Raw genomic sequence first — 21,824 nt, 5'->3', positions numbered from 1 at the left:
ATATACAAGCCCGGACGGTAATAAATCAAATGAAAACACCAGCATGAAGGGAACGTCACGAGAAGCACACACTTAAATTTAGCAGAATAAAACTAAGATGAAAAATAAAATGGGAAACGATCAAAACACACAAAGAGTTCATCGGACATGACAATGCACTACAACGGCTCCAAAATACAAGTCCACACGACGAAAATGAACAAACATAAATTACGCCTCGCAAAAATATGAACACCAAACAACGAGGCGCATACAAAATTTCGAAAAAACATATCAACAAATAAATAGAGGCGGTACTTACAGAAATGAAGAAAATTACATTACCAAATAATCCATAATGAATTAAGCAACCAAACAATCACTATCACTCACAAGGCAAACACTACATTTTAAAACTAATACCACACTATATTCATCTTATACACTAATGCTATACATATTATTTACAATTCACAATCCCTGAAAGGGATACAGAATGCCTTTCACCCAATGCCTGAACTAGGCATGTTTAATGCGCCAGCTGGCATCAGAGAGCCAGTTCTCAGCGACATTCTCCAGCGAGTTCAAATAGCAGACAGCCGTTCCTAAAGCGCCCAGCACACAACCGCAGTTTAGCGAGTCACGCGCTATCTGTCTATCAGCGTTCAAACTCACCACAAGTTCCACTGCGCGCGCACAGATGGCGTTAACGTACACATTTCAGGCACTTGAATACGTAACATTACCAACATAGAAGTATAAAATGTGCCGTGCATATGGTCCAACAACACATACGAAAAGTCCAAAATATATTATGCAGATATACGAAGACGTACACTGTCAGATTTCAAGTTTCTTTATTAATTGTAACACCACAAGAGCAATAATTATACCAATGAGCAAAACCGATTTGAACAACAAAATACAAATAATAAAACAAATCGCTGTAGAAAACAACCATCTTCCCAACACAGTAGACTGGTTATTAAAAAACAATGGATAAACATAAACAAACCCCTACCCGAAAGTGATAAATACGTGGTTCTTAATTTTGTGAATGAAAATATGTACACAGTAGCTAACGTGTTTGAAAATGAAGGATTTAAAATCGAATTCAGAACAAACAACACATTACAGAAACAAATTGATATGTAATCTGAATAAAAAAGACCATTTTTCTAAATCATGAATTTATGAACTCAAATGCCAAGAACCAAATTGTGATGCCACATATATCAGCCAGACAAAACGTAATTTTCACAGCACGTACAAAGAACACAGAAACACAATTACATACAACAGACAATCAGCATTCAGCAAACATATATATGACAACTCACACCACTTCACCGATATCAACACAGATCTAAAAAATTTACACATCGATAATAAAAGCAAATCACTGAACATTAAAGAAAGGTATCCAAATTTACACTGACTGACAGAGCAAATGCAACACCAAGAAGGAGTGGTCAGAACTTTATGCCAATTGCAGGGTAGACTGACGTCACTGAGGTATGCTCATGATGTGAAATGCGCCGCTGTGCTGCGCACGTAGCGAACGATAAAGGGGACACGGCGTTGGTGAATGGCCCACTTCGTACCGTGATTTCTCAGCCGACAGTCATTGTAGAACGTGTTGTCGTGTGCCACAGGACACGTGTATAGCTAAGAATGCCAGGCCGCCGTCAACGGAGGCATTTCCAGTAGACAGACGACTTTACGAGGGGTATGGTGATCGGGCTGAGAAGGGCAGGTTGGTCGCTTCGTCAAATCGCAGCCGATACCCATAGGGATGTGACCACGGTGCAGCGCCTGTGGCGAAGATGGTTGGCGCAGGGACATGTGGCACGTGCGAGGGGTCCAGGCGCAGCCCGAGTGAAGTCAGCACGCGAGGATCGGCACATCCGCCGCCAAGCGGTGGCAGCCCCACACTCCACGTCAACTGCCATTCTTCAGCATGTGCAAGACACCCTGGCTGTTCCAATATCGACCAGAACAATTTCCCGTCGATTGGTTGAAGGAGGCCTGCACTCCCGGCGTCCGCTCAGAAGACTACCATTGACTCCACAGCATAGACGTGCACGCCTGGCATGGTGCCGGGCTAGAGCGACTTGGATGAGGGAATGGCGGAACGTCGTGTTCTCCGATGAGTCACGCTTCTGTTCTGTCAGTGATAGTCACCGCAGACGAGTGTGGCGTCGGCGTGGAGAAAGGTCAAATCCGGCAGTAACTGTGGAGCGCCCTACCGCTAGACAACGCGGCATCATGGTTTGGGGCGCTATTGCGTATGATTCCACGTCACCTCTAGTGCGTATTCAAGGCACGTTAAATGCCCACCGCTACGTGCAGCATGTGCTGCGGCCGGTGGCACTCCCGTACCTTCAGGGGCTGCCCAATGCTCTGTTTCAGCAGGATAATGCCCGCCCACACACTGCTCGCATCTCCCAACAGGCTCTACGAGGTGCACAGATGCTTCCGTGGCCAGTGTACTCTCCGGATCTCTCACCAATCGAACACGTGTGGGATCTCATTGGACGCCGTTTGCAAACTCTGCCCCAGCCTCGTACGGACGACCAACTGTGGCAAATGATTGACAGAGAATGGAGAACCATCCCTCAGGACACCATCCGCACTCTTATTGACTCTGTACCTCGACGTGTTTCTGCGTGCATCGCCGCTCGCGGTGGTCCTACATCCTACTGAGTCGATGCCGTGCGCATTGTGTAACCTGCATATCGGTTTGAAATAAACATCAATTATTCGTCCATGCCGTATCTGTTTTTTCCCCAACTTTCATCCCTTTCGAACCACTCCTTCTTGGTGTTGCATTTGCTCTGTCAGTCAGTGTACATCACAAAAAACAGCTAACCAAGCCAACCTCAATGACCACAAACATTTAAAAAATTCATCCCTGTTTGTACTAGGCTACTTCATTTGTGAACAATATTCCACACTTTTTGCATTAGTGCTTAATAATCCCACTGGAGGTTACACTGATTTAAAAGTTTGGAATGTGGGTTAGGCAGACATGCCAACTTTCAAAAGTAAAAAATCAGGAGAAATTTGGCAGCGAACTGCGACGTATGGCAGAACATGTACAAATTCATTATAATTCAATACATTAACAACTCTATTTTGCCTACATATACATTTTTTTTTTTTTCATCATTTATATGTGAATACTAAATACTGGACATACCTGAACTTTAGGAACATATGCGACTTCTCATCATTCAACATGCTGAACATATAACGACTAATATTGTTGTTAAACACACCCATAGCTCTTCAGAAACTCTGAACTAAATGTTTGCTCAAAACACTTGCCTTGCTGAACTGATTTTAAGGTTAAAAGTTTTTCCAAAGTTAGTTCAAACAGCAAGGATTTGAACTGTGTTTTGTCTCTTTGAATCTGCTAAAAATCCTTTCACATTCTGCATTGCTATGAGGAATTGATAAAATAGCATCATCACCTTAGAGAGTCCATCATATTTAAGTACACCATCAGCTGATTTCATCTGACCTACCAATACCCACTGAACATCAATTCTTCCTTTTGGCAGGTCCGTTTTTTCAAGCTGAAAGTTACAGAACTGGGAGCGCAGAATATCATTTTCTTTATCTAAATGTTTCATTTCACCAGTCAGAATGTTCGGAAACTTGTTAATGAAATATCTAAGGCTAAAAAATTATGCCTTATTTATAGTAGAAATAACTGCAACTTATGCATTAATTAAAACTTCATCTTTGAACAGAAATTTGTGTACCATGTAGTCACATGATGAAGAGAAACACTTTCTAACAGACTTAAAGAATATGCCTCAGACTTCAATGTGTTCACCAAAACAAATGCAGAGTTCCATATCATCAGAACACAATCATCCTTTTGAATTACTGGAGTATGATAATCAACATTAAGGAGAGAGAAGGAGCTGTTAATAACATGTGGTTTCACAAAACTTGCCATCACATTCTTCAATAGTTCCTCCAATATTGACTTCAATAAGTGGATGTGCAGCATACTTGACTGAAGAGCTACATTTGGATTCTCAAAGATCTCCATAAAAATTGAGAGAAAAAGGGAAAACGATTTATGTACAATTGATGAAACGAACATGAACAGTAGTTCTTCACATGACAAAGCATGGCTCTTAGTGTCATCAGTAGTTTCATTATTTTTTAGTGAAACATGATTGGGTTTACCTTTTAATCCCTTAACTGGGGTATAGTTTCATAACGTCAACCTGACAGTGGGTAATTATTCAGCGCAACGTGCACTTTTGGAATGGGTACAATAGCGTGCGGCAGATGTAAATACTGAACCAAAAAATAATATTTTTCTTAATTTATTTAAATTATTAGTGATATAGTAGAAATTGTTAACTATTGTTGTTACTTAATATTGGTGTTTATACCTTTGTTATCTTTTATACTTATTTAAAATTATTATTATTATTATTATTATTATTATTATTATTATTATTATTATTGTAAAATGGCCCTCCATAGGCTGTATCTAATAATTAATTAAATAAATAAATAAATAAATAAATAAATAAATAAATAAATAAATAAATAAATAAATTCAATAGCATTATACTTGTAAACCTGTAAATATGTACACAGTGTGTTCATACAAAAGTAAACATAAAAAGTATTCCTTTCATTATTATGGTGACATTTTTTGTTTTCAGATATGCATCAATAGGTTATACATACTTTGAGGTTCATAGGTCATTCAGAAATTGCGCACAGTGTGGTAAATACGGAAGCACGGACAAGCACAAAGTGCCACGTCACATTTCTCACAGCAGTAGACAGTTTCCCGTTGCCTCTGATTTGACAGGCACGCAACACAACGCTTTCTTGAGTGATTCTACTTCCGGTCGGCGGATTCTCAGATATGAAGTGACGTGCGGTTAGTCGTTGAACTGGATCTCCAGAAGTTCTCCCTGGACGTTTTGATTCCACTGTCGAATCACAATACTTCTCTGTCAGTTTTGATACCAGATTAAGATAAATTGAGAATCAGTCCCACCTTTCTTTTGGAAAAGAACAACTGAATTGAAAACAGAAATGTCCAATAAGTGCCGGAACATTTTCATATATATAAATAAATTATTTACGAAGAATATGGCGCGGACCGCACAAGGCAACACGAGACAGCTGTCGGACTGCCGCCTAGGCGCGAACTACCTGACTGGCGTGAGACCAGATAAAAATTAATAGGACAGCAATAATCACATCCAATATGAGTGGAATTAGCTCTAAATTATGACAGTAGATGGCAGAAGTGATTAAGAATAGCCAGATGCCTGTAAGCAGCTAACGCAACATAAGAACACATTTACAATTACAAGAACGCCTAAAGGCGTTAAGCCCAATACTCGTGAAAGAGGTGTTGACGCCTTTAGGCGTCAAACCCAGTTAACTCTCTTGGAGCCAGGTGGTACTGCGAGCATCCGCCCTTTAAATTGCCAGAGCCGATCAGGTCGGCCTTTAAATATCCAGTCGGAAGTTGGCAGAGCCGATTACATCGGCCGGGTTAAAATTCTATGATATGCATAATTTTGTGGCAACCTATAGTGACATGCATACTTTTGTGACAACCTATAGTAAAGGGGCTACAAGTTATTGTGTGCCTGACCTTGCTTTGGAATTTCTAAGAGGGTGTTGTAGCTTTCACAAGAGTTGTTTCCTGTGTTTAGAAATACCGCTAACCTGTCAGTACGAGATTGCTCCTTACAGTGAATGGCAAGTGGTTCACGTGATATATTTTCAGCAGGTATTGATGACGATAAATTAATGCAGTATTTGGAACAATGCAACGTTAATGCGGATGATTTATCGGATAGCGATAGTGAATTTAGTTCATGGAGTAGTGATGAAATTATACCAGACACGCCCCCGGGATCACCAAAGCTAAAGAAGAGACGTGATAAGTGTTAGTGATAAGTGATTAGTGTTAGTGTAAATACTCTTAAGTGCTTCAACAGTGGCCTCAGACTTTGAACAACATTATATAGCTGGTGATGCGTCGTCTTCTCAACAGTTTTCAGTGAGTAAATCTATTTTGTCATTTTCCTTCTTTTTACTAGTGACATAATAAATTTGAATTTGCATTTTTATTGTTTTTTACTCTCTCGTTCAGAGTAATTATTATAATTCTGTTCAGGAACAAATTCTCTATTATTACGTAAATGCCGGTCCCTGCGGATCAAGTGTAGTCTGCCTGCCTCTCACCCGGAAGTCAGGGGTTCGACTCCCGGACAGGTGAACAATTTTTACCTGGATCTGATTGTTGGTTCGAGGTCCACTCAAACTAAGTGATCGTAAGTGATTACAATTGAGGAGATATCTGAGGCTGAGGGAGCTACCTTGGTCTAGAAAACCATGAATAATGAATGAGAGAATTCGCCTCACTGACCATCCGCCACCTCGTAAACTGCAGGTCTTCGGGTCGAGCAGCGGTCGCTTGGTAGACAAAGGACCATCAGGCCTTTAGTGCTAGAGATGTTTTAATTATGCGTATTGTATTGTATTGTAAAATATTTTTTAAAAAATGGATTCTGGATCCAAAACGAGTAAAAGGTTTTCCATGAAAATAAAAACTATAATCTCAACTATTATTTTTTACTTTTTAATAGCTCAGAACAATTTTTATACAATCTAGTCCACACATATAAAATTTATTTTCAGTATTGGCCATACATCGATATATATACATGAATTTTATCAGTGAGTAAAATTGCCTTATTTTTATTAATTACATACGTTCGAATTTTTATTTTTTTTATTTTTATTTTTCCCGTTCAACATAATTATTTTATAGAATTATATTTAGAAATAAATTCTACATTATCACGTATATTCTTTTGCATCGTAGGTGATATTTTCAAAGTAGATATTGAGAGAGAAATTGCGAAAATGTTTTACTCTTCCTAAAAATAAACGATATCGACAATCATAATATCAACAATAATACTTTTTAATTATTTATATCACTCTGAATAAGTTATTTATTTTATGTAGTCGACGTGTAGAAAATTTCTGGCCGGTATTTGCCGTACACCGGTAGATATACGCGAATGTTAAAATGCATGTATTTCCACTAAAGTCAGCCTGGCACTTTACGGTAGTAGAGTGGAGGTGGAACTCTGGCCTCTTCCAGCAGATGGTGAGCGGCCGACCAGATCGGCTCCTGGCTCCAAGAGGGTGAAGGGGTTAACTGAGGAGTGTGGTGAAATGTTATGACAATGCTTCACCTTTTTAACAAACAAGACACATCTGCACTTAGACTGTGCTCAGGAACTTTGTAAGTCTTCAAAGTTCCAATCTGAGAACCTTTTCGCCCTTTCTTCCATGCACATTTCTGTAATCGATAGCCGCTGTTTTCTTTCTAGCACACCCATTTCGTTAAACAATTTCCAAATCAGGAAATATTTTGTGAAACAAAGGTCCCGTACGGTCGGCACAATTTACAGGCAGGTTACGTTCTATGAAAAATGATGTAAATAAAGCCTTAGCATTCGTCACAGGATTTACATCTTGGTTTTTACATGAAAAGTTCAGTTTCTGGGTTCTTTCTACACATTGGACACACTCCTTACATTTTTTTGTTTGCACATGTTTGAGTATATCATACTTCCTGTCATGTGCAACTGAAAAATCACACCTACACATAATACGGCATGTGAATGTTGGTCCCTTCCTGGATTCACTGAAACATGGAAACTCTTCCCTAAAGCACTTTTAAACACTACATCATATTTCTTTTTTTGACATTTTGGCCAAAACAAATATTAAGAAATACAACCAAGAGACACTAATACGTGATGTAACACGAGCACACTAAGTGGTATGTTCCAAGCTGTCAGAGGAGAAATGGCGTGGAATGACATTAGTAGACGAATAAGTTTGAGTGGTGTCTTTAAAAGTAGGAAAGACCACTATTTGAAGGTAATGTTGGAATTCAAGAGGACAAATTGGGGAAAATATTCATTTATAGGAAGGAGAGTTAGGGATTGGAATAACTTACCAAGGGAGATGTTCAATAAATTTTCAATGTCCTTGAAATCATTTAAGAAAAGGCTAGGAAAACAACAGATAGGGAATCTGCCACCTGGGCGACTGCCTTAAAAGCAGATCAGTATTGACTGATTTGATTTTTGATTGAGGTCCTGCCCCGGGTAGACGTTTATGGCATGCTATTTCTGAGGTTAGGTTACTCGCTTGCGACTACCACTTAATATTATTAAGCTATTTGAGTACGGTATTTGACCGTATTACAGACCAAAGAGGAGCAAATATCCTCTTTGAGCACATGGCTGGCTACCGTGCCCCGTATTGTCACCATTGATGCTTTCACGGCCCGTACTTATAGACATGATACTGTATAGGCTTTTGAGCTTATGCCGTGTCAAGAAAATAAGGTGAAAATCTTTAAGTTTTGCAGAGAACTGTGCTCTGCGTCATCAGAATAAAATCTTGACTGCCCACAAGAAGGGCTTCTTAAACAATGACCTTTTAAATTTAGACGTTATAATAGAAGTAGAAATGGTACATTCATTCGCCACCAGATGGCTCCCAGGACGTGGCACAGTGCTAGCGTTCGAAGTGAAAGCTGACCGAACCATCAGAATCAGTCTACGAGGTTCACATAACATGTGTACGTAACATATGACATTGACACAAGCCTGGAATGAAACATCTGGCGATGAGGAACATACAAATTTGGAAAACAATGAGACATAATAATAATAGTGAAGGGGCAGGGAAGGAAACTACCTACGTAAATTCTTAATGGCTGGCAACCAGGTATTACTTAATTGATAGCCAGTGTCCCTGTTGAAATTGTTAGGATTTCTACATATTTCCACAGCTTCCCGTATAATCCTGGACCTGTAGTGTCTAGTGTGGGTAAGAGCTCGCGAATCTTGGAACATGATATCATGACCTGATGATAGAGCGTGCTCAGCTATTGCCAATCTATCTGGTTGGTTGAGACGAATATTGCGTTCATGTTCCTTGATACGAGTACCAATGGACCGGCACGTTTGGCCGGTGTATACCTTACTGTAAGTACAGGGAATTTCGTATACCCCAGGATGTAAAAGTGGGGACAATTTGTCCTTGGTTTCACTCAGACTGTGAGCGATTTGAGTGGCGATGCCAAACACAGCTTATATATTTTGTTTGCGGAGGACCTTGGCAATTCGATCTGTGGTGTTGTGAACGTAAGGCAAGAAGGCAGTTCCCTTCACTTCTTCCTTCTGTGAGCTTTGCTTGGTCGTTTCTCTGGGATGCAGGGCTTGATGAATCTGCAAATCACTGTAACCATTACCCTCGAACGCGACTTTGAGCATGTCCATCTCCACCTGGATATTTGATGGCTCACAAATTCATCTCATCCTCTTGGCGAGTGTCGTGAGAATGCCTTGTTTTTGTGCTGGATGGCCGTGAGAATCTCCATGAAGATAGTGATTTGTGTGGGTAGGCTTACGATAGACAGTATGTCCTAAGGAGCCGTTCGGTTTCTTCCTTACTAGAACTTCCAAGAAAGGAAGGCATCCATCCGACTTCATCTCCGTAGTGAATTTTATTGAAGGATGTTGCTGATTTAGGTGTTTTAGAAATAGATGTTCTCAGGACCTTCTGTCCAGACCACACATGCATCATCAACATACCTCCACCATATCACAGGTCTGACAGGCGCCGAAGCAATAGCCTCCTCCTCAAAATGCTCCATAAAGATATTAGCCACTAGGGAGAAAGTGGACTTCACATGGCCACTCCGTCCGTCTGTTCGTAAAAATTCCCACCCCACAAGAAATAGCTGGACGTCATGCAGTGGTAAAATAGCTTAGTAATGTCCTCAGGGAGCAGGTGTTCAATGAGAGACATGGCCGAGTCAATCGGCACTTTAATGAACAAGGATTCCACATTGAAACTCACCAAAAGTGCATTAGGTTGAAGGGTTATAGTTGACAGCTTGTTGACGAAATACCGAGAGTCCCTGACATATGATTCAGTACGTCCTATGTGTGGCTGATGCAATTTGCTTAGGTATTTAGCCAGAGTATATGTAGGAGAACCTATCGCACTAACAATAGGTCTGAGGGAAACATCATTTTTTATGGATCTTAGGCAGTCCATATACTCTAGGCGGCACTGCATCACCCGGGGTCAGATGTTTAGTCCCCTCTTTTGAAACTGGATTTTTGCCTTAAGAGCTTCACGGTGGCGTTGGACACACAAGTGGTGGGGTCACGTGAGCTCAGTCTGTAAACAGGCTCTGACAATATAGCCGAGATCTTATTCTGATACTCATCAGTGTCCATAACCACTGTCGCATTACCCTTATCAGCTGAGAGAATGGTCAGTTCAGAATCATCTCTAAGTTCCTTCAGAGCTCTCCTTTCGCCTCTTGTTAAATTGGGTGCAGGTACAACAGCGGACCTTATGAGTCTCACACATTTCTGTCTTAACTCCTCAGTCTCATCCGTAGGTAGTTTGTGGATGGCTGCTTCAACGGAAGTAATTAACTCCTCAGTGGGAATTTTAGAGGGAGCGACAGCGAAATTAAAACCCCTAGCTAGAACTGCCATTCGGTTCTCATCCAAGGATTTCTTGGAAAGATTGACGACAGTTTCACTAGCATCCAGGTTAGTGCGAGAGACCGCCTGTTTCTGAGCTAGACAGAGGAACTTTGATTTCTGTCTGAATGACACCTGGTTGAATTTTCTTTCAGCCTGTATAGCAGTAATGTGATTGAAAGTCAACCACAATTTCCACGAGAGAGTGCTGCTTAACAGCGGTTGTGATTATTTGAACTACTATCGACCAGCCATACTCAGCGATATATCGATAGAACGAGGAAATGCGCGGGAGTTTAAAATAATACAAAAATTACTGAGACTGCTCTGAAAATCGGGGGATCGGTCCCGGCGATCAGGAGATCGGGAAGAATAATGAAAAATCGGGAGTCTCCTGCTTAAATCGGAAGAGTTGGCACGTCTGGGGTTACGGTATTCTTATCTGTATCAAATTCTCCTGAATTTATGCAGCATCTTGGCAACTCCAAATGTTATAGTAGATTGTCATTTATCGATAAAAATAATGTCTTACAAGATACACTTTCATTCAATTCATACATTGCTCAATCAAATCACTTAATCCCAAATACACAACAACAACCATCATCATAAGACTACGAATATACTGTAGTTCCACAAAAGCCATTCACATACACGTAACTTACATAAGAGAAAATTAAAGGAAAACTAGCAAGCCCAATTAAAAGCTCATTAGACAACCCGTAAATAGTTTTCAAAAACAATTCAAATTATGATAATAATATATACTGTAATAATAACAATGAAAATGGTAGCTTAATTTGAATCAACTTGAATGTAAATGTCAAGTAACAAACTGCAATGCGACATACTGTATATAGGCCAAGCAAAATTAAATTTCTACACCAGATTAAAAAAAAGAAGAAAAACTGATAATAATAAACTGCACGTACTGTTTCAAAAGAGTTGAAGTAAGTGAAAATGACATAACAGAAAATTACTAGTATAATAGGCAACCCATTAAAGGCTCATTAAAAACCAGTGTATAGTTTACAAAAGAATTGTAATATGAGGATGATCATGATGATGATAATGATGATGATGATGATGATGATGATGATGATGATGATGATAAGGGGAGCCCTGAGAATAGAACACAAGTAAAATACAATGTGCCATTGACTTAGCCAGAGTGAAGGGGCGTGGTGTGGCAGATGGTCAATAGACTGGCTAGCCAGCTGGACTCAAGCCTATGACAGAGCAACAGATTTTCAATACCGTAAAACTTTCTCGTATATTTTATAAATTAAAATGTGAAATATTCCCTCTAATTTTCTGAAAAATATAATATACGTTCTGCCATGTTTGTTCTTCATTTCTAAATATGAACATAATTCTAATTGTTATTCAGTAATGAATTATGATTATCGAAAGAGTGGCCGGAATTACCCCATGTTTTGGGGTGACTTCGGCCGCCATAAAAATATCTCTTAAAACGAAGTTTTCTTCAATGTAGTGTTACTTCAGCCACTGTGAAGGTTTTTTAAAAGCTTGCAAAAAGCCCAGTATCAACAATCACAAACAAATTAAAACGATTTGTGGTGAAACAGAAGTATAGTGATCAAATTCACATTTTTCGCAAAGAAGGAAACTATTTCATTTAACCTAAGCATACAAGCATTGTAAGATATTACAAATTATGTGTTGCATTGCGTAATTATTCGTAATGGTACAAAAGATAATAAATAAAAAGTACGAAAATCATAAAGCCCAATAGTATGGAGGGAAAAGGAGATCGAAAAAGAAGCAATCTTGTAGACTGTTCTCATAATACACTGTCTTCTAAATTAGAAAATATCTGGGCCGTCAATGAAGTTCTTAATTGCGCCTCGTCCATGTCAACTGATTTCCGTCTATTTATCATTGAAAATTGGAACCGTCTTTCTCCTCCCTGTCGGGATAAACTTCCCCGTTTATTGTTATTGTGGCTTTATTAATCTCTTCTAAAGCATTCTTGAAGTAAACAGGCTCGTAATTACAAAACCCGCGGCTGCGTCATGTTTTCCTGTACGTTCTTGACATGGCCGAAGTTACCCCGGAAGTGGACAACTTTCATCACAAAACTATTCCCTGAAGAACCTATTGATCAGTTACCAGACGTACTTGCATTTTGACCCCATAAACCACTGGAATGGAGAATCGAATGCTGGGGCTAGAGAACAGTTTGTTTTCTGCTGTTACCAGACAAGACAATAGTCGGGGCTGCGAAAAAAATGGATTGACTCAAAAATGAGACCGCCAATGTTCGTTGGACTACCAAGTTTTGATACAGCATTCTATTGTACGTGCATTTCAGTTGTTGCAAGTGGTTTATCTTTTTCAGTTTAGGAGGCAGGAGAAAATAAGTATTGCTATTCGTCAGTGGCCGAAGTTACCCTGTATGGCCGAAGTTACCCCACTTTACGGTACCTCACAGTCTATGCTAGAGTGGAGAGAAAAGAGGACTTCATTAAGATGAGTTTCAGATTTGAAGTTCCTAAGTATTTCAACAGAAATAAACATAAATGTTTATACATTTCTAAATATCTGAGTTTATAAATATATTACTCAAGATTAGTTACAGCAGACTGAAGAACCTAACAGTTATAAATTAACTGAGTCGAAACTGAAAAAAAGATGGCTTCAGATATTACAAAGGCAAAAACCCATGTGGTGTTTTTTTTTTTTTTTTTTAATCAATGCAATGCTAGGCGGAATGTCAACCAAGTTCAATGGTACTGTAGCAATGCACGGACACCGGCCACTAATTAGGTGAGCAGTGGCTACTACTCGGTTGAACAGTGATGCGCCAGCTCGAGCTGTTGCTAGGTTGAGCAGTGTTTAAGAATTTACAACGAGCACACCCCTCAACTCTCATGATTTGCGCAAACCCTTGTCATATGTCTTGCCACTCGTCTAACATCACACTTCATTTATTTGTTTACTGTCAGCTGGAGTTGAGTCCCTGTTACATTGTTAGAGTACGTGATTGTTATGGTGGTGTTTAAATGTAGGCCTATTCTAGGCAAATATGATTGGCAAATGAAAAATGTTTCTCTGGAAACAAAATTTAATGAAATAAAAATGTTGGATAAAGGTGAATCTATTAAAAAGGTTGCTGCTGATTATGGAGTCAAGGAAGTAACTGTTGGAGAATGGAGACTTAAGACAAAGGACATTGAAAAGCGGGTGAGTGAAAGTGTGAGCGAGGGCAGTGGTTTAACGCAGAAAACAAAATAAGACAAAAAAGAATGGAAAAAGGCAGGAGAACATGAGCTGATGTCTAAGGCTTTATTTTTGCAGTTTTCACATTGGCGAAGCACATTAAGTTCATCCGGTAAGTGGTCCTATGGTACAAGCCAAGAACTTCAGAAAAAGTATCAGGATGGTGAAGGTTTTATGAGTGATGGATGGGTGAACAGATGGAAGAAGAGATATGGCATTAGACAGCACAACATTACTGTGTAAAAATTATAGCTAATTCATCTGAAGTTGCTGAATTTCAATTTTTAAAAAGTTGTTTTTGTGTAATGGACTGACATCAGATCAAATCTTCAAGTGTGACGAAATCAGGTTGAACTTCAGAATGCTACCTACCAAGACATTGGCAGCAAAATCAGAGAAAAAATGCCCCTGGGTTAAAAAAAAATGTAAGTCTAGCGTGACCATTTTAGCCTATGCCAATGCATCCAGCTCCCTTAAGAGCCCTCCTGACTGGGAAGTCAATAAACCGAAAAAATTCAAAAACGTTAATACTCTCTCCACAGCAAGTGTCTACAACATCCCGTGCAGCTGCGGTCAGGTGTACATAGGCACTATAAAACACAGCATCACCACATGACTGAAGGAGTATAACAGACATAGCCGGCTGGGAAAAGCAAATAGATCATCAGCCACTGAACACTCGCTGCTAGCAGGCCATGGCATACAGTACAGAGACACCAAAGTACTTTGAAGTACTGTATCTTATCATGCCCAACTACAAAAGGAAGCCATTGAAATCCTCAAGCATACCAACAGCTTCAACCATAAGGAAAAATCTGAATGGATAAACAAAGCCTTGTTTCCAGTCCTGAAAACCTTAAATTGTGAAGGACATGATGGCCAAGGCAGAAGAGAAAAAGCAACGGGTGATCAGTTGCCTGTCTTCGCCAAGGCAGGTCGATGTACATTGGGTTCCTTAATGCTTCAACCATCGGCCGAAGAACAGCCAATCAGCAACCGCCCCTCCAGCATGACGGACCAACAGGCGAGCAGCGCACTGTAGCCTGCACTATATAATGAGGTGGAATTACAACACAACTTCATTCCACTGCGAGCTTCGCTGCTATCGAAGTAAGTCGGAACCCTTGATAATGCCCAACCCAGTCTTCGGTGAAACGTCGGGAGACCATCACATGCTGCTGGACCACGGCCTACAAGCCCGGAAAACACCGACATGATTTGCAGCACCGGCTGTGAAAGCCTCAATTGCTCATTGTTTCAAGTTTCGTATTTACCCTTAATATAGGATGAAGTTAAGAACTCAACACTTCAAAGATCATGGAGAAAAGTGTTTGGCTTGGAGAAATCCAATGAAACTTTACTGGGGTCAGACAATGAAAATGTTTCTCAACTTGTCCAGGAATCATGCTGTAAGAAACAATTACTAAACAGTTTTTCATCATTTACAACCTATTAGCACATTATCTCCATATTATCAGAGTTTTTCCATATCTGAAATAGTCTGTGTATTAATTAGCGTGGATAATTGCGAGTCTACTGTAGAAGCTGCTATCTATAACCTACATTATATTTGAGTTGTGCTATAGATTCACTCACTTTGTGTTTGTTCCTTTTAAACAACAACCAATTAGCAACCAGAATCAACATTCAAAACAATCAAGTTTACAAGTGTGGTAATATTTCAAGGTTAAACAAGTTCCAAAATAAGTACTTGTGCAGTGGTAAGCCTCAAAATATTCCAGTGAATTTGGTACATACCGGCACTTATACATACAGGGCATTCATTCTTCGGTCTTCTTATGCATTCACTTCTTAGTCCAACTTCCATTAATACATTGCCAAATACAAAATAACCTACTGTTGCACCCAAAGACACAGCAATGGTGAAGTAGCCATTGAAGGTCATAACTGCCAGCATGAGGATATAGCCCAAAACATTCTGTACTGAATACCACATGACCTCGTACAGCATAATGCCAACACTACAACAAATAAATCAAACGTGAACTTCATAACCAAAAGCAAATAAATTGCACAGATTATTTTTAATTTTTTTTTTTGTACAATGGAAGTAAGAGGCATTTCAATGATAACATAAACATTCAAAAACATCTCTCATATACACAAATATCTCTTTCTTTCTGTCTCACATCTCTAAATAGAAGAAAAATGTGTGCTGAACAGCTTACTGAGAGCTGCAATATATTGATAGCGCTTATACTGAATATACAGTATATGTTAGGTCACTACAGTGAAATAATAATAATAATAATAATAATAATAATAATAATAATAATAATAATAATAATAATAATAATAATAATAATAATAACAAAAACAATAATAGGGTCCCAGGAATCAACCTGGGAAGAGTTCTTGTGACTCTGAGCAAATGATAGTGAAATGTGTCGTTGCCAAACTCCTGCAACAATAATATATTGGGTTCAGCAAGAGAACCCAACTAGCCTCTTTCACTACAACTCCAGCACGTAACCTACACGAGGTGCCCCCTGTTAAGCTGAGCAACCCAGTAGAAGGTTGGGTAACCAATCCCAGCGGGAAGCTGGGTCAGTGAACCGATCAGTGCTGGGGGCTTCAAGGCTTACAACCTTGATAGTTAAACACCACATTACCTTCGGGTAACCCCTCTAAACTTTTTCGTAACTCTGGAAACATGGAGCAAACAACTAATTGGAAATCTACCCCAGGTGGTAACAAATCCACCCCCACTCACAGTGGGGCAAGCAGGCCATCAGATTCTGGGGAGCCTGCATCTTCATGTAAGAGGAAGAAACACATCAACTATCTGGCAACAATATAAACATTAATTCCCTCCTACAAACGGGAAAACTGAAACATACATGGGACATCCTAACAAAACACAACATCCTTATAACGGCTTTACAGGAGACAAGATTTACGGACGAAGAACCTTTTGAGTCACAAGGCTTCAGGATCTACAAGGGACAGCCAGGTCAGAGAGTGATGAAGAATATGCCTCACCTGGGTACAGGCTTCATAGTCAACAACAAAATGATCAACTCTATTATCTCCTCCTCATCACCAAATGGGAGAACGTCCACTATAGCCTTCAGAAGTCTCAACAAAGCCTACACGATTGTTAACTTCCATGCACCTACCAATGATACTAATAAGAGTGATATTGAAAGTGTTGAATACTTTTGGGAAGAACTGGAAGAGACAATCGATAAAATTCCAGAACATCACGTGATCATCTTAATGGGAGACTTTAATGCCCAGATTGGTAAGGAGCGCAGGTTTAAGAACATAGTCGGAGAATACCCGGCCGACAAGAGAACCAATTGTAATGGTGAGAGGCTGATCAATCTGTGTAAAAATCACAACCTTGTTCTTAAATCTACAGCATTCAGACACCTCCCCCGAAAAGCCAAGACCTGGAGATGTCCCAATCCCTTGCTAGGAGAGTACCAGTTAGATCACGTTGCCATCAGTAGAAGGAATAGCAAGGAAATAATGAACGTCAAGGTATTGAGAGGTGCCAATATTGATTCAGACCACTACCTATCTTTGGTCAAAGCAAATTTCATTCCACTCACGAAGTACAGAGGTAACAATTACACCAGGTCCAGAATCCCAAAATTCAATCCAGCCCAGCTGAAAGAGAACAACAACTTTACTAAGGTACTGAGCAATAATCAGAATAAAACAGATTGGCCTAACCTACAGAAGGCACTGATAGATGCAGCAACAGAAACCATCCTTGCAACCAGAAGGAGTAAACACCCATGGTGGACACCAACATGTGATAAGGCAATAGAGGAGAGAAGACAGGCATGGGTGAAATGGAACTGCAACAAATACACGGAAAATCATACAGCCTTCCTAACAGTCAGAAAGAACACGGCCAAGACCATTAGAAATGCTAAAAGGCAATATAACAACGACTTCATAGATCAGGCAGAGAAAGACTTTCAAAGGAACAACACCAGTAATTTGTACAAAACTCTAAAATCTCAGACAAACGCTTACTCAGCCCCTACACTCCACCTTCGAGGACCAGACGGAGAACTGAAAATGAACAATGAAGATTGTACTACAGCCCTTGCAAAATATTTTGATGGCCTCCTCAATGCAGAAGAACCACAGGAAAAACTACAATTTCAACCTAAGAATGTTATTAACCCTGACTCCCTTCCTCCTAACAAAGAAGAAATCAAACAGATCATCTCTGAACTGAAATCTAGCAGAGCAGCAGGCGAAGATGGCATCATTGCAGAATTATGGAAACATGCAGATGAAGAGTCAATTGACAGTATCCATAGAATCATAACTGACATCTGGACAACAGAAACACTACCAAGGGATTGGACTTCAGCTATCATTCACCCGCTGCACAAGAAAGGAGACAGGTTAGACCCTAACAACTATAGAGGGGTCTCTCTCCTATCAGTGACGTACAAAATCTTCTCCAAAGCATTGCTTAAAAGAGTGGAGGCACAATTAGATTCCTGCATAGGAAAGTACCAAGCTGGATTTAGGAAGTCAAGATCATGCACAGAGCAGATTCTGAACCTCAAAACTATCTTTACCTACAAAAACCTCAGCACCTCACCCTATGTAGCAATTTTCATTGACTTCCAGAAGGCTTACGACTCGGTAGACAGACAGTCCCTCTTTGAGACGTTGACTGAAATGGGACTGGTTAAGAAGACTTTGAATCTTGTGAAGGTAACTCTAACGAACACCATGTCCAAAGTCAAATTCAGAGGGGTATTATCAAAAAGCTTCGAGATCAAAACAGGTGTTAGACAGGGAGATGGTTTGTCCCCTATCCTGTTTAACTGTCTGCTGGAGAAGGTCATTCGGGAATGGACGAACACACTAGCTGACAACTCTGGATAAACAGTTACTTGCTCAGCCTTCGCAGATGACCTCACACTCTTAGCTTCAAGTATGGAAGAAGCTACGCACCAGCTATCCTCCCTAGAACGCATAGCAGCTAAAGCAGGGCTAAAGATCGCTGTCAGTAAAACAGAATTTCTGACCAACATCAGAGAAGCACCCAACTTCATTTCTTTGGGGGACAAAATAATACACATGGCCAACTCATTCAAATATCTTGGAGAGTGGATAACCCCAAATGTTAATGAGGATCTTGCAATGAAGAGTAGATGCACTAAATTAGAAAGAGCTTATCATCTTTGTAAGAACATATACAAGTCTAAATCCCTCTCCTTGAATCTTAAACTTAGACACTACAACACCGTAGTAAGACCATCTGTACTGTACGCCTCAGAATGCCTAAACATGACCAAACATGACCCGGAAAGGACAACTCAGAAAACTAGAACTGAAAGAGCGAAAGATCTCCAGAAGGATTATGGGGTCCCATGAAAGAAGGAGATGGCTACAGAATCAGGCACAACAGGGAACTGTACAGTAAAATAGAGAGCATTACAACAGCTATGAGGAAGAGAAGACTAATGGCACGTAGTCAGGATGGACAGCCAGAGACTCACTTCAAGAATCTTCAACACTGTATCTAGAGGGAAAGCAACAAATGCCAAATGGACGAATTTAGTGCAGAAAGACCTACAATACCTAAACATTGATCACATTGACATTTACAACCGAGATAAATTCAGAAAGTTAGTCAAGACATCTGACTCTCTCCAGTCACTAACAACTAAATCACTGCTTCCAGGAGTAGGAGTGAAATGGATTCAAGAAAGAAAAGACATCCATAGCGCTAGAATGAAGGAATACTGGGCTAAGAGGAAGAAAAGAGCTCACCAGAGTTAAGAACCACGTGGTCCATCGTAGGCCGAAACAAATAATAATAATAATAATAATAATAATAATAATAATAATAATAATAATAATAATAATAATAATAATAATAATAATAATAATAATAATAATAATAATAATAATAATAATAATAATAATAATAATAATAATAATAATAATAATAATAATAATAATAATAATAATAATAATAATAATAATAATAATAATAATAATAATAATAATAATAATAATAATAATAATAATAATAATAATAATAATAATAATAATAATAATAATAATAATAATAATAATAATAATAATAATAATAATAATAATAATAATAATAATAATAATAATAATAATAATAATAATAATAATAATAATAATAATAATAATAATAATAATAATAATAATAATAATAATAATAATAATAATAATAATAATAATAATAATAATAATAATAATAATAATAATAATAATAAGAACAACAACAACAACAACAACAACAACAACACTAGCCAACATGAAATTGTGGTAAAATAGAAAATATGTCATTCTTATGGAAATCGCTGTCCTGATTCCAAAAATGATGCTATTTTTTTCCTATCACATCTAGTTTTGACGCAATTTGGTGTTTTAGTATCTGCATGAATTCATAAGATGTAATGTTGAGCGATGTTTTCGTGCAACTTTTTTTAGAGTACAATTATGTGATTTGATTTGTTATTGTTTGCATTTTATTACAGATTTATTGCTGTCTAAATTTTCACTTTATAGCTGGGGGTTTCCTGCTAAATTTTGTACGGATGTTTCAAATCTTCTACGTCACTTGGGAGAGAAAGAGTATGATCCTAGTAACTGGCGTGTTTTTATTGACTCTTCCAAATACAAATGTTCTGGCATCTGTACCACTTGCACACTCCACAAAAATGTCTGAAACATACGAGACCTTAAAGTTAGTGCTTGAAAAAATTAAGTATCACGATCATGGGTTGCAAATTTGCGGTGATTTGAAGATCATTGGATTGTTGCTGGGACAACAAAAAGGCTATACAGAATTTCCCTGTTTCCTATACGAATGGGATAGCAGGGCACGAAATAAACATTGCGATACAGTGAAATGGCCAGAAAGGAAACAACTACAACCAGGATCCAAAAATGTCTTTAATGTAAGTCTTATTGCCGTGAAAAAAATTTCTACTTCCACCCTTGCACATCAAATTAGGATTGATGAAACAGTATGTCAAGGCATTTGATAAAACTAGCCTATGCTTCCAATAATTATCCACTAAATTTCCCTCATTATCAGATGCAAATATCAAAGAAGGCATTTTTGATTGACCACAGACTCGTAAACTGATGAAGGATAAAAATTTCACAGACACGATGACCAAAATTGAGAAAGAGGCATGGAACGAATTCAGAGATGTAGTAACTAAATTCCTTGGCAACATTAAGGACCCTCAATACAAAGAAATTGTAAGGAAAATGTTGGTAAAGTTTAAGGAACTCGGTTGTAATATGAACCTTATGCTTCATTTCTTAGCTTCGCATCTGGATTATTTCCCTCCAAATTTAGGAGCTGTCAGTGAAGAACAAGGTGAAAGGTTTCACCAGGATCTCAAAGATGCAGAACAACGCTATCAGGGACATTGGGATGTGAATATGATGGCCGATTACTGTTGGTCGATTGCACGAGATTATCCTTCTGGAGATCATTCAAGAACTTCAAAAACCCGGAAATTCCACGGAAAACAGGAAAAGACGGAGGTGTGAATCTAACCTGCACATAATGTCAGTAACAAAACTATGTATGTTTAACCATGTAATTTTTATTCAAGGTATGGTTTTATTAATTTAAAAGCAACTGTACAGCCGAAACTTAATAGGCACTTTATGCTTCAGTTTCCCGAATTTCAATATACATTAAAAATATAATACAAACCATCTACTTGCTTACAAAGCAGCATGTATGTGTATTTAATGCATGCAAAATATGATTAAGTTTTGCAAGCTGAAATTTACATTAATACATCAAATTTAATCAAATTAATCAAGTAATCGACCCGCACAACACTGCTTACGCCAGTGCTCATCAAGGACAGGTTAGATCATATGTTCTCGAAACATCCATAAAATAAATTTTTCTAAATTCTGAACCAATTGAGATAGTAATTTAGAAATAATGGCATCTTTTAGTACACATTTCAAACATCTCCTCATGTTAATTTC

The 21,824-nt window shown here is 38.7% G+C and overlaps 1 protein-coding gene across 3 annotated transcripts in view; it reads right to left on the bottom strand.

The window, feature by feature from the left end:
- Window positions 1–21,824, bottom strand: part of LOC136858490 (protein SLC31A2) — a 112,056-nt gene that overhangs the window by 35,740 nt on the left and 54,492 nt on the right. For all 3 annotated transcript variants that reach the window (XM_067138073.2, XM_067138071.2, XM_067138072.2), the window contains exon 4: window positions 15,579–15,802. In XM_067138073.2, the coding sequence (XP_066994174.2) occupies window positions 15,579–15,802 (224 nt within the window). The remainder of the gene's footprint in view (window positions 1–15,578; window positions 15,803–21,824) is intronic.

This window comes from Anabrus simplex, chromosome 1 (genome assembly GCF_040414725.1).
Source record: "Anabrus simplex isolate iqAnaSimp1 chromosome 1, ASM4041472v1, whole genome shotgun sequence".
Classification (NCBI taxonomy): domain Eukaryota; kingdom Metazoa; phylum Arthropoda; class Insecta; order Orthoptera; family Tettigoniidae; genus Anabrus; species Anabrus simplex.
This window is presented reverse-complemented; position numbering and strand designations above follow the sequence as displayed.